The sequence below is a fragment of the Trichechus manatus genome, unplaced genomic scaffold (genome assembly GCF_000243295.1).
Source record: "Trichechus manatus latirostris isolate Lorelei unplaced genomic scaffold, TriManLat1.0 scaffold00119, whole genome shotgun sequence".
NCBI lineage: Eukaryota > Metazoa > Chordata > Mammalia > Sirenia > Trichechidae > Trichechus > Trichechus manatus.
In genome coordinates, this window is record NW_004444055.1 from 7,326,280 (window position 1) to 7,339,909 (window position 13,630).

Sequence of the window (13,630 nt, forward strand, 5' to 3'; positions counted from 1 at the left end):
CTGTCAGAGCAGTCAGTGGTGGTAGCTGGGCACCATCTAGTTGTACTGGACTCAGTCTGGTGGAGGCTGTGGTAGTTGTTGTCCATTAGTCCTTTGGACTAATCTTTCTCTTGTATCTTGTTTTCTTCATTCTGTCTTGCTCCTGAAGGGATGAGACCAGTGAAGTATCTTAGATGGCCGCTCACAGGCTTTTAAGACCCCAGATACTACTCACCAAGGTAGAATGTAGAACATTTTGTTTATAATCTCTTGTTATGCTAATTGAGCTAGATGTTCCCCGACACCATGTAATACCGTCAGTTCTTGATCATGTGCTACTTCCTGAAATGGTTTAACATCGAGCAGTTCTTTTTGGTACAGTGACTCTGTGTATTCCTTTCATCTTCTTTTGATGCTTCCTGCATTGTTCAGTATTTTGCCCATAGAATCCTTCACTATTGCAACTTGAGGCTTGAATTTTTCCTTCAGTTGTTTCAGCTTGAGAGATACCTAGTATGTTCTTCCCTCTTGGTTTTCTAACTCCAGGTCTTTGCACATTTCATTTTAATACTTTGTCTTCTTGAGAAACCTTTGAAATTTTCTGTTCAGCTGTTTTATATCATCATTTCTTCTGTTCGCTTTAGCTGCTCTATTTTCAAGACCAAGTTTCAGAGTCTCTTCTGACATTTATTTTAGTTTTTTTTTTCTTTTTTGCTTTTTAATGACCTTTTGCTTTCTTCATTTATGGTATCCTTGATGTCATCCCACAGCTTGTCTGGTCTTTGGTCATTAGTTTTCAATGCATCAAATATATTTTTGAGGTGGTCTCTAAATTCAGGTGGGATATACTCAGGGTTGTAGTTTGGCTCTCGTGGGCTTGTTTTAATTTTCTTTATCCTCAACTTGAACTTGTCTATGAGCAATTGATGTTCTGTTCTGCAGTTGGCCCCGGCCTGGCCTTGTTCTGATGATATTGAGCTTCTCCATCAACTCTTTCCACAGATGGAGTCTATATGTTTCCTGTGTATTTAATCTGGTTAGGTCCACGTGTATAGTTGTCATTTATGTTGTTGAAAAAAGATTTCCAATGTCTAAGTCAGTGGTCTTGCAAAATTCTGTCATGAAATCTCTGGTGTCGTTTCTGTCACCAAGGCCATATTTTCCAATTACTGATTCTTCGTTTCCAACTTTCTCATTCCAATCTCCAGTAATTATCAATGCATCTCAATTGCATGTTTCATGAATTTCAGACTGCAGAAGTTGGTAAAAGTCTTCAATTTCTTCACCACTGGCATTAGTTGTTGGTATGTAAATTTGAATAACAGTCATATTAACTGATCTTGCTTGTAGATGTATGGATATTATCCTATCACTTGCAGCATTGTGCTTCAGGATAGATCTTGAACTGTTCTTTTTGATGATGAATGTGAAGCCATTCCTCTTTGTCATTCCCAGCATGGTAGACCATAAGATTATCTGATTCAAAGTGGCCAATACCAGTCTATTTCAGCTAATTAATGCCTAGGATATCGATCTTCAACCATTTCATTTCGTTTTTGACAACTTCCAATTTTCCGTGATTCATACTTCATATAGTCCACATTCCGGTTACTAATGGATGTTTACAGTTGTTTCTTCTCTTTTGGGACATCAGCAAATGAAGGTCCCAGAAGGTTTACTGTATCTACATCATTACGGTGACTCTACGTTGACAAAGTGGCTCTTCCCCAGTCATATTCTGAGTGCCTTCCAACCTGAGTGGCTCATTTTCCAGCACTATATCAGACATTGTTTTGCTGCTATCCTTAAGGTTTTCACTGGCCAATTTTTTTTTTATTTTTTAGAAGTAGATCACCAGGTCCTTCTTCCTAGTCTATCTTAATCTGGAAACTCTGCTGAAACCTGTCCACCTTGGGTGAGCCTGCTGGTATTTGAAATATTGGTGGCATAGCTTCCAGCATCACAGCAATACGCAAGCAACTGTATGACAAACTGACAGACAAGTGGTGGGACTTTATGTATAACAGAATGAAATGTTGCACAGTCCTGTGCCATCTTTATGATCATTGGTATGTGTCTTAGTCATCTAGTGCTGCTATGACAGAAATACCACAAGTGGGTGGCTTTAACAAAGAGAAATTCATTTCTTCATGGTAAAGTAGGCTAAAAGTCCAAGTTCAGGGTGTCAGCTCCAGGGGAAGGCTTCTCTCTCTGTCGGCCTTCTCATCAGTGTTCCCCCGGACTAGGAGCTTCTCCATGCAGGCACCCTGGGTCCAAAGGACATGCTCTGCTCCTGGCTTTCTTGGTGGTATGAGGTCCCCCTGTCTCTCTGCTCACTTCTCTCTTTTATATCTGAAGAGATTGCCTCTGGACACAATGCAATCTTGTAGATTGAGCCCTGCGTTACTAACACAACTACCACGCATCCTCCCTCATTAACATCAATGAGGCAGGATTTACAACATAAAAGAAAATCACACGATACCAGGAATCATGGCCCAGCCAAATTGACACAGACGTTTTTTGGGGGACATAATTCAATCCATGACAGTATGTTTCAGTCCATTGTGGCTATTGTGTCAATCCATCTCATCCAGGGAGGCTTTTCCTCATTGTCACTGACCCCCGCCTTTACCAAACATGATCCTCTTCTAGCAATTGGTCTTTCCTGATGACATGTCCAAAGTGAGCCAAAGTCTCATCATCCTTCTTTCTGAGGAGCATATCAGGCCATTTTGTAGCCCCATATCTCAGTCATTACCATATTTTAACATTTCTTTCTATGCTTCATAACATGTCTCATGTTTATCTTTTATTTCTGTCCCCATAGGCAGGTATTTTTGTTCACCTTGCCATGGACTTCTTCTGTAATGACTTTCATTTCCTGTTTCCTTTCTTCACATTCCATAATGCTACAATCTTTTGTAAGCATTGTTCATAATGAAATCACTGAAGTTATGAAAATCCTCTAAAGGTGTGTAATTTGGATGGGACAAGACTGAAGGCAAGAAGACCATTAGGAGTCTTAAAACCAAGCATGTTAGCTTCCGTAGACATTTAAATCTGGTACCCCACCTATGTTTAGTCTTGTTAACTTATTTAACCTTTTTACTGCTGATTAGCTTTTGACTGCTAATTAATTTAATTTCCTAGTATGTCTTATTTTATCAGAATTATATACGAGACATTTTCAATTGTAAAACCCGTTAAACCAAACCAGTTGCCATCAAGTCAATTCCAACTCATAAGAATCCTATAGGATACAGTAGAACTGCCACATAGGGTTTCCAAGTAGCGGCTGGTGGATTCAAACTGCCAACCTTTTGGTTAGCAGCCAACCTCCTAATTACTGCGCCACCAGGGCTCCTTCCGTTGTAAGTAGACTTTAATTATGTGGAAATAACTGTGCCTGTGTGTGTCCTAAGAAAGAGTTCAGCAGAAGAAACCCAGTTATGAGCTTTTGTATATAAAGAAAAATTTTACTTGTGGGTGTTGTTTTTCTGGATGCATCCTATTTCAGAATTTTAAATTAGCATATGTGTAATCACTAATCATTCAACATGTATTTATTTGGTATATACATATATGTTTTGGATTAATGTGAACCCTTTGTAAGTGTTTGTTTCTAGATATTGGAGACCATTTCTTCTTAAACCTTAGGCAGTATATTTTAATAAGTATTTCACAATTAGTAAATTACAGCAGTCAAAAGATTGGGACCCCTTATGAATATAATAACTGGGGTTGTATATCTTTTAAAATAAGTTTTATTAAAAGGTATAAAACTTTTTTTAAAAAGTATTTTCAAACAATACCAACAAAGTATTTAAAATATAAAATAGAAATCTTTTCTATATCTACTCACACCCTGTTTCCTATTCAGTTCCTTTTTGAAATGATACCTTATTCATGGTCTTTGAGATGGTCTACTGGTAAATTTCCAAATGATTCTTGGAAGTTTTATTCCCAAGTTCAGCTATCAGGTTATGTGGGTTTATCCAGTTTGCATTTTACCTAGGTTTGTCACAAGTTGCTAAAGATGTTCCTCCTTATCAGATTCTTAATCAAGGTCAGCAAAGACTTTATGAGCCAGGGGTGTTGCCTCACCTTACTCAGTTCTGAACCAACCTGCATTTAATTATTGGCCTTACCCAGGGTCAGTGGGTGGATTAGAATTGTTGGCAGTATGACTGTACAGAATTGATACTGAATACTCCAGTGACCAATAAACACCAGTGATTAGATTATCTCAGGTCAGAAAACCTAAAGTCAAAATTGCTCCTACTAAATTTGTGAATTGGATTTTGCCTTTTCCTAATCCTGGTGATCCTATTTACTTTAGTATGGCAACTCAAAGAGTCTTCTTGGATTTGAGCTTTATACTGAGATTAGATGCTAGAACTGTTTGAAATTCTTAGCGTAGGAGATGGGTTGATGAGGAAACAGAAGATGTTAGGTTTGGGGTTTTATCCCTACCATCCGCCCTTGCTTGATGACTTTTTTTTAATGGGCTTTTTTTTTTTTTTAATAATTTATTTGACTCTTTTGTTGTTGTTGAGAATATATACAGCTGAACACACACCAGTTCAAGAGTTTCTGCAGTTCAGTGATATTGATTACATTCAGTTGTGCAGCCATTCTCACCCTCATTTTCTGAGTTGTTTCTCCCCCACTAACATAAACTCACTGCCCCTCAAGGTTCCTATCTAATCTTTTGAGTTACTGTTGTCAGTTTGATCCCATATAAGATAGATCTTAAAAGAGCACAGTGCTAAAGGCAGACTTTCTTTACTAATTAAGCTATTGTTTGGTTTTAAGAAAACTTCAGGGGATATTTTTGGTTTAAGGTTTAAAGGTTATCTCCAAACAGTAGTTTTGGGGATTCATCCAGCCTCCATGACTCTAGAAAATCTGGATTCCATGAGGATTTGAAATTTTGACTTGTGTTTTTCTCCTTTTGATCAGGATTCTTCTGTAGACTCTTTTATCAGAATACTCAGTAATGGTAGCTGGGCACTGTCCAGTTCTTACTGGTCTCATGCAAAGGAGGCAATTGTTCATGGAGGCAATTAGCCACACATTCCATTTCCTCCTCCTATTCCTGACTCTCCTTCTCCCTCTGTTGCTTCAGGCAAATAGAGACCAATTGTTGTGCCTTGGATAACCACTTGCCAGCTTTTAAGCCCACAGACACTGTGCAAGTAACTAGGAGGTGGAACAGAAGCACTGAACATGTTATTAGGCCAATTAACTGGGATGGCCCATGAAACCTTGACACTAAACCGCCAAACCAAGAAACCAGTCCCATAAGGTGTGTGGTTGTACATAAGTAGCTGCAGCTGCTACCCTATTTTTTTGTCTTTGTAAATATATTTATCACACAACTTTTGCCAGTTCTACTTTTTACAGGTGTACCATTTATCGACAGCAGTTAAATTAATTGGCCGTGCAACCCTACCCTTTATTAATGAGATTTATCTATCACAGTAAACCGAAAGTCAGTACTCCATAAGCCTGAATGACTGTTTTTATATTCAGTAGCACAAAGATTGTTTTCAAAAAAGAGCATATATGACCATGAGGCTACTGCTGCTTCCTGTTTGTTGATATTACAGGTGATGAAAATAAATTAAACTAGCTTAGCTATTACACTGTATTTGCCTGAAGTCATGGAGCTTTGAACATATAAGGTACGCCTTATGCAAACTATTTATTTTGCTTAACGGGTACCTTTAGGTATTTACTGGAATTTGCATTTGATAGCCCCTTTGTAAATAGTTGTTGAGGTCACAATTCTGATTTGCTGTTGCCCTCCACAGTTGCCCCTGTTGGCCTTTAGTGTTGCCATTACTTAGAAAGCTTGGCATGTTGAAAATTAGTGCCCTCAGCCACTGGCATCTGCATAAAGCTCCTCCTTTCTTCAGTATTTCTCATGTGGCATGAAAAAAACTCAAAAGCAATGTAGCACTCCTTTCAAGAACACATGTTAGCAATATTACAGAGTTCCTGATGGTTGTGTCTGAGCTTTCAATTATTTTCTCTGTTTATTGAACCTTGATAACGTTATCAAAACTGTTTTTGCACGTCTAAAGTTCGTATCTTGTTCTCCCTTGCTGGTTCCTTTTCATCTCCCCATCTAAATGTTGGTGTGTCCCAAGTGTCGGTCCTCGGACCTCTACTCTTTTCTGTTTCATTCTCCGTGGCAGTGATCTCATTCAGTTCCAATGCTTTAAATGCCATCTGCATGCTAGTGACTCCCAAGTCTATCTCTGATGAAGACCTCTCCCCGACCCCCGGACATATAAATCCAGCTTCCTACTCTACACATCTAATAGGCATCTCTAACTTAATATGTCACTAACCCAGCTCCTGGTGGTCCTCCATAAACCAGCTTCTCCTTCTCAGTTAACAGCTGAGATGAAACAGCTCCATTCTTCTAGCCACTTGGGCCACAACTTGGTGTCACTCTTGACTCTTCTCTTTGTCTCACAACCATCCTTTGGCCTGTCACCACGTTCTCTTAGCTCTGTCTTCAGAATGTATCCAGATTTGACCACATCTCATCATTCTCTCTGCCACCATCCTGGTCTAAGCCACTGCCATCCTTTGCCTGGTTTATTGAAGTAGCTTCCTAACTAGTTTCCCTGCTTCTCCCTTTGCTCCCCTGCAGTCTCTTCTTAGCACAGCAGCCAGAGTAAATCTGTTGAAAGTTCTGTTCGTTCTTGTAATCTTTCTGTTGAAAACTTTCTCAAACAGCTTCTCATTTCAATCAGAGAAAAGGCATAGGCCTTAAGTATGATCTACAAGAACCTTCGTAATCTGACACTCCCTTGCCTTCTGCCCTCATCTCCTCTTGTTCTCTTCCTTGTTTACTCTATTCCAGCCACATGGCCTCTTTGCTGTCCCTTGAACATGCCCTTCCTTCCACCTCAGAGCTTTTACACTTGCTATTCCTATGCACAGAATGTTCCTCCTCAGGTATCGGCAAAGCTAGTTCCCTCACTTCCTTCAGGTTTTTATTCACTGAAGCCCTCCCTGGCCAACTTTTTTGTCTTATTTTCCTATCTCCTGCCCCAGAATGTAAGCTCCCTGAGGGTGGAGATTTTTGTCTTGTTTTGTGTACTACAGAATCCTTAGCACCTAGAAATAGTGCCTGGCATATAGTAGATGCACACACATTTTTTTTAATGAATACATAAATGAAAGAATGAATGATCCTGATTCTCATCATACCTCTTAAACAAGAAAGTAGTAAGCTAACATAGTTCTCCTAAGTGTAAAACTATGTTAAAAGATGGGAGAATAGAAGGAAGGCTGAATGGAAAGTAGGAAGGATCTGAAAAGTACTTTTAAATTTCTGAGATAGAGAGAAATTATGAATGCATGAATAGTAGTACCACTTTATTTAAAAGACTAATGTTTTTTCATGGAGGCAGCAAAAATAAGCTGCTGAATTAGTAGGAAGCAGATTTAAAGACTTTGCTGCCATGTGAACCAGGAGGTAAAGTGCTGCTTTGGATTAAGAATCATAGACCAGTATTCCAGATGTCAGTGAGTCGTTTTGCAGTTTAACAAAGGTGACAGTGTGTCTTGGTTTGCCAGGAACAGTCTCAGTTTAATGCTTGTTGTGTTAATTATTAATAGTGCTGGCTTTTATTCTCAAAAGGGTCCCAGTCTGGGTGATAAATTACAAGGTCACCTAAAATTAAGTTGCTTGCTCTGGCTAGTGATTGTAATGTGCCTTGAAATTTTTATATAATAAAGAAACCTGTAAATGTTATTTGACATTCATTAAGCATGTTTTAGAACTTGGCTTCGGCTTCAGATTATTAGTCTCTCAAACACTTTCAGTTAGTCTTGAGTATAATACAGTTAAGCAGTGTAAGCTGAATCTTATTTTTTTAGGATAGTTCTTAACATTTTTAGGGCTGCAGACTTCATTGAGAATCTAATAAAAACTATGAATTCACTTTCCAGCAGAATTTGTTGTTGTTGTTAGGTGTTCTCGAGTTGGTTCCAACTTTTAGTGACCCTGTGTTCCACAGAACGAAACACTGCCAATTCCTGCACCATCCCCACAATCATTGCTATGCTTGAGCTCATCGTTGCAGCCACTGTGTCAGTCCACCTTGTTGAGGGTCTTCCTCTCTTTCGCTGACCTTCTACTTTACCAAGCATAATGTCTGTCATGGATTGAACTGTGTCCCCCCAAAAATGTGTGTAACAATTTGGCTGGGCCATGATTCCCAGAATTGTGTGGTTGGCCTCCATTTTGTGATTGTAATTTTATGTTAAAGAGGATTAGGGTGGGATTTTAACACCACCTTTACCCAGGTCACATCCCTGATCCAACGTAAAGGGAGTTTCCCTGGGGTGTAGCCCGCACCACCTTTTCTCTCAAGAGATAAAAGGAAAGGGAAGCAAGCAGAGAGTTGGGGACCTCATACCATCAAGAAAGCAGTGCCAGGAACAGAGCATGTCCTTTGGACTGGGGTCCCTGCACCGAGAAGCTGCTAGTCCAGGGGAACACTGATGAGAAGGCAGAGAGAGAGAGAAAGCCTTCCTGTGGAGCTGACACCCTGAATTTGGACTTTTAGCCTACTTTACTATAAGGAAATAAATTTCTCTTTGTTAAAGCCATCCACTTGTAGTATTTCTGTTGTAGCAGCACTGGATGACTAAGACAATGTCTTTCTCCAAGGACTGGTCCCTCCTGATAACATGTCCAAAGTAAGTGAGATGAAGTCTCATCATCTTGCTTCTAAGGGGCATTCAGGCTGTACTTCTTCCAAGATAGATTTGTTCATTCTTCTGGCAGTCTATGGTATATTCAGTATTCTTCACCAACACCGTAATTCAAATGCATCCATTCTTCTTCGGTCTTTTTATCCATTGTCCTTCTTTTCCATGTATATGAGGCAATTGAAAATAACGTGGCTTGGGTCAGGTGCACCTTAGTCCTCAAAGTGACATCTTTGCTTTTTACACTTTAAAGAGGTCTTTTGCAGCAGATTTGCCCAATGCAGTACGTCATTTGATTTCTTCACTGCTGCTTCCATAGGTGTTGATTGTGGATCCCATTTCAGAACCTCTATTCTGGTGTCCAACTGCTTTGAGAGAACACCTTTTAGGGATCTTACCGCACTAATAAAACCTTGATTATCTGGTATACAACTGGAATCCTTCGGAAAACCGTTATCTTTTCTATGCCAGTATACATACATGTGGAAATATTTATTTTCTTCTTTCTTTTACATAAGTGGTATCATACCATATGTATTATTCTACAATTTACTTTTCCGTGTTAGTAAATATCGGTATACTTTATTCAACATAGTTTCTGTGTTTTGCAAATTTAAAAAAAAACGACGTAAGAAATAACAATGTATAGGAAAGTGGCCTATTTCGTGAATCCTTAAGATAAAAAGGCTGTAGATACCTTAATCACAACAGCTAAAGAGCATAAGATACATGTCTTGTCATTTAATATAGCAGTCGTAGCTCTTAAGCACTGTGCCACTAGGGTTCCCAATTATGGTATAGGAATCCTTAAATTGAATTTCCATATTAGCAAAAATGGGGGAAAAAAAATTTAACTCCTGACCACCATGCCAAAATCTGGGCTTAAGGCAATTTTTAAAGAGAATGCATCAAGAAAACACATGTTCTTTGTGCAGGAATTTTTAAAATCAGTAAAGAAAACAAGGAAATGCAGAAAAGCAAACAGAAAATTCTCTGTGGTGTTATCACTCAAGTATAATTACTGCTAACAGTGCATTTCATTTTTTAAAATCTATACATAAGTTTTGTTAGTTTGCTTATTTTTATGCAGTTCTAATCATACTGTAAATACAGATTTGCATCCTGCATCCCCCCTTAATATTATAACCGCTTTTCTGTATTGTTTTAAGATTTCCAGAAGAGAAATTACTAAATAAAAATTAATAATATTGAAAAATTTTGATACATATTTCCCCACTTCTTTTTAGAAGTATTGTTATCAGTTAATACTTTTACCAGTCGGGCCTGATATACCCATGTCTGCATTGGGCATTATGATTTTCAAAATATTTGTGATTATAAAAGCAAAAAGAAGTTTCCTCATTATCTTAATTTGCATTTCTTCTGTTTTTTTGGGATTATTGTACATTTTTCCATAACCATATTGCTAATTGTATCCTATTGTATATTAAGACATAATCTTACAGCATAAGAGCCCTCCAGTTAGAGGAAAACATTCCTTTTTAAATGAAACTTTAATACAGAATGTTCACCATGTTCACGATGTAGTGTTTCTTTACTATAAAGGCAAGCAATCATTAATTTTTAGTTAAAGATCAATAATCCAGGTTAGTATGTTGCAATTATTCTAAGGAGCTGGAAGAAAATTTTCCAAAATCCTCAATTAATAGAATATAATTTTGATAGGAAATGTGGCTTATTTATTAAGAAATATCTGATTTCATAATTCTAATAAACAGCAAACAATAGAAATTTAATATTTTTATCTGGAGCAGTTAACTTTTATTAAAATAATCCTATATGATTTTTTTTTTTTTTAAGGTATCACAGACGTCGTACGAAATTGAATCCTCCAAAAGACAGATGATTTCGAGGTTCTCATTAGGAATCAAAGAGAAATGTTATCCTTTGCCTCATTTGCCACTTGAGAAAATACAATCAGGTGTATCCACTACTATGTTATATAATAAAATAATAATAAAATACCTTTTCATGTATTACAGTATTTCCTTGTATATATTAAATTATTTTGGATTTAACATTCTTGTTTAGAGAAACCTGTTGCATCTTTGGAGCCCTGATGGCATAGTGGTAAGAGCCTGGTTGCTAACCAAAAAGGTTGGCAGTTCGAATCCACCAGTCACTCTTTGGAAACCCTATAGGGCAGTTCTGCTCAGTTCTGTAGGGTTGGGATGAGTCGGAATCAACTTGACGGCAATGGGTTATTACAACTTTATTTTTCTTTTGAGATATTAGTGTAGTATTTATTTTTATGGGTCGAGTATGATTTTTACATCACTAGCCAAACACTGTTAGTATTATAAATACAGTTAATAAAACTGTGTGATTCTCCTTCTGAAGGGGATTTTTTTATTGCCTTTGAGAATAAAATTTATGAGGTCCACCCAGAAAGTAGATGTTACAGTGTTCCCTTTTCTGTAGCTTGAGAAGAAAATAATTATATTAGTTACATTTTAATCACTTTCTATTATCTGCTAGGTCCATTACATACATCATTAATAAATTCTCAAAATAATTCTTTCAAAAAGGAAACACATTTTGCAGATAAGGCTAAATGATGTGACCTCTCCCTAAACCCAAACCAAAGTCAATTCCGACCCTGTAGGACAGAGTATAACTGCCCCATAGGGTTTCCAAGGAGCAGCTGGTGGATTGGATCTACTGATTTTTGGATAGCAGCTGAGCTCTTAACCATTTCACCACCAGGAACCCTCCCTAGCAACTAAGAAAGACAGGATTTAAACTGTCAGGCTCCAAGCCTTTTTTTTAGTGCATTACAATGGCAAAGCAATTTTCTTTCACCCAAGACTGTGCCTTACTAGAGATTTTTCTGGAAGGAATATTGTATAGCATTCATTTGGAGATTTTTCATTTTCCTGGCTGTGTTAAAAATTATGCTAGCTTCAGAACACATGCAAACAACTGCAATTCTGTGATTAAAATGTTAATATCATTAAGCTGGTGTTAGGAGAATGTTAATAGATTATTCTGCTGTTGATTGTCCCCACCAGTTTATAGATTATCCTTAATGGCATTGCTGCCTTTTTATTTCAGTTTAGGGGTAAGGCATCTTTTAAGGTGGAAAGGTGCTTTATTCAAACTTGTAAAATATTTGTACAAATGATGTGAAAAATAATTTTCATTCAAAGTATGTCATTTAGCCTAGTTCTTTTAATAAAGGAACTCTAACTGAAGGTTCAAATGTTCCAATAAAATGTGAGGAATAGTGAATAGGACAAAGTAAAGGAAGTAACCTTCTTTTACCCAAAGGAAATGTTTTAAAATGGTTATTTTTTTAATTAATATTTTTTGAAAGATAAAGAAAAAGCAAATTGTTGATAAACTTGATAATCAAAAATATTTGTTAGCCATGTTGACATAGCCTTGAAAAATGGTTAGCTTTCAGGTTGATTTATATCCCAAATTTTACAGACTGAGACATAAATGTTGGGAGAGTAAAAAACCAAGACACGATAAAATGACAAATTTTCTCAATTCTAAGATGCCCAAGCTACCTATTCCTGTGTCAGTGCTTTGGAGAATTAACATTGACTTCATTGTGTACTGGAAATGTAGATGAACACTGTAGTTCCTTATTTCTTATTTTCATGGGTTGCTAATTTTTAATTTTGCTGATTAAGTACATATTCCATTACCATCATTACCTGCCCTACACACCCATCACCCCCACAACTAGGGGTAGGAACCTATTCTTCACCATCACGGACATTTTACAAGAGGAAGCAAAAAAAAAAAAAAGATAATTCTTTGTTTTTTACAGACTTTTAAAAAAAATTACGTAAGATAGGACAACCCTTTCAATTGAGTAAATTTATCTTCATGCAAAACTCGCTACTCAGTCTTTGTTTTCATGTTTCCATTGGTGGGAATTGAAAGAGCGTCTGGGAATTCTGGATGAACACACCTAGAATTTAATTGATAAAAAGTGTTGTTGGTGAAACCACCAGCGGGCACTCTTACATAGGGCTCAATTTGAACATTACCAAAGGTACCCATTGCCGGTCGGAGTTGATTCCAACTCTTAGCAACTACCAAAGGTAGTGACTTTTTAAAAGCTCTTAATTAGCAGAGAATTTGTCTGTTCATTAGGTGATAATGACTAGTGGAATAAATGGAAGTGGTGAAATGATGGAAGCCTATAGGGTCGCTATGAGTTGGAATTGACTAGACAGCAACGGGTTTGGTTTTTGGTTAAGTGTTAGAATGGAGCCCTGGTGGCACAGTGGTTAAGAGCTTGGCTGCTAACCAAAAGATCAGCAGTTCAAATCCACCAGCTACTCCTTGGAAACCCTATGGGGCAGCTCAACTCTGTCCTTTAGGGTCGTTATGACTATGAGTTGCAATCGACTGATGGCAACGGGTTTCTTTTTCTTTTTTTTTATTGTTGTAATTAAATGAAGTTTACATTTCAAGTTAGTCTCACATACAGAATTTTTTTTTTTTTTACATACATTGTTATGAGACCCCAACCGCTCACCCCATTCTGCGACAGCACACTCCTCCCCTCCACCCCTGATTCCCCATGAATATTCAACCAGCTCCTAACTCTCTCTGCCTTGCCATCTCACATCTGGACAGAAGTCACCCCTTTGGTGTCCTGTATCTACTTGTCTAAGAGGCACATTCTTCACAAGTATCAATTTATGTCCCACAGTCCAGTCCAATCCCCGTCTGAAGAGTTGGCCTTGAAAATTGTTTTAGTTCTGGGGTGATGGAGAGACCAGGGGCCATGCTTTCCAGGGCGCCTCCAGTCTCAGTCAGACCATTAAATCTGGTCTTCTTACTAGAATTTGAGTTCTGCATCCCATCGTTCTACTGCTCCATCAGGGACCCTCTGTTGTGTTCCCTGTCAGGACGTTCATTGGTG

General features: G+C 37.9%; 1 protein-coding gene across 7 annotated transcripts in view; it reads left to right on the forward strand.

Moving 5' to 3' along the window:
- MRPL42 (mitochondrial ribosomal protein L42) overlaps positions 1 to 13,630 on the forward strand; it is a 102,389-nt gene that overhangs the window by 34,527 nt on the left and 54,232 nt on the right. The window contains exon 6 of one of the 7 annotated variants that reach the window (XM_004384204.3): positions 10,543 to 10,766. The exons of the other annotated variants lie outside the window; for them this stretch is intronic. Coding sequence (XP_004384261.1) covers positions 10,543 to 10,588 — 46 coding nt within the window. The 3' untranslated portion in view covers positions 10,589 to 10,766. Of the gene's footprint in view, positions 1 to 10,542; positions 10,767 to 13,630 lie in introns of those variants that run through there. 7 annotated transcript variants of the gene reach the window in all.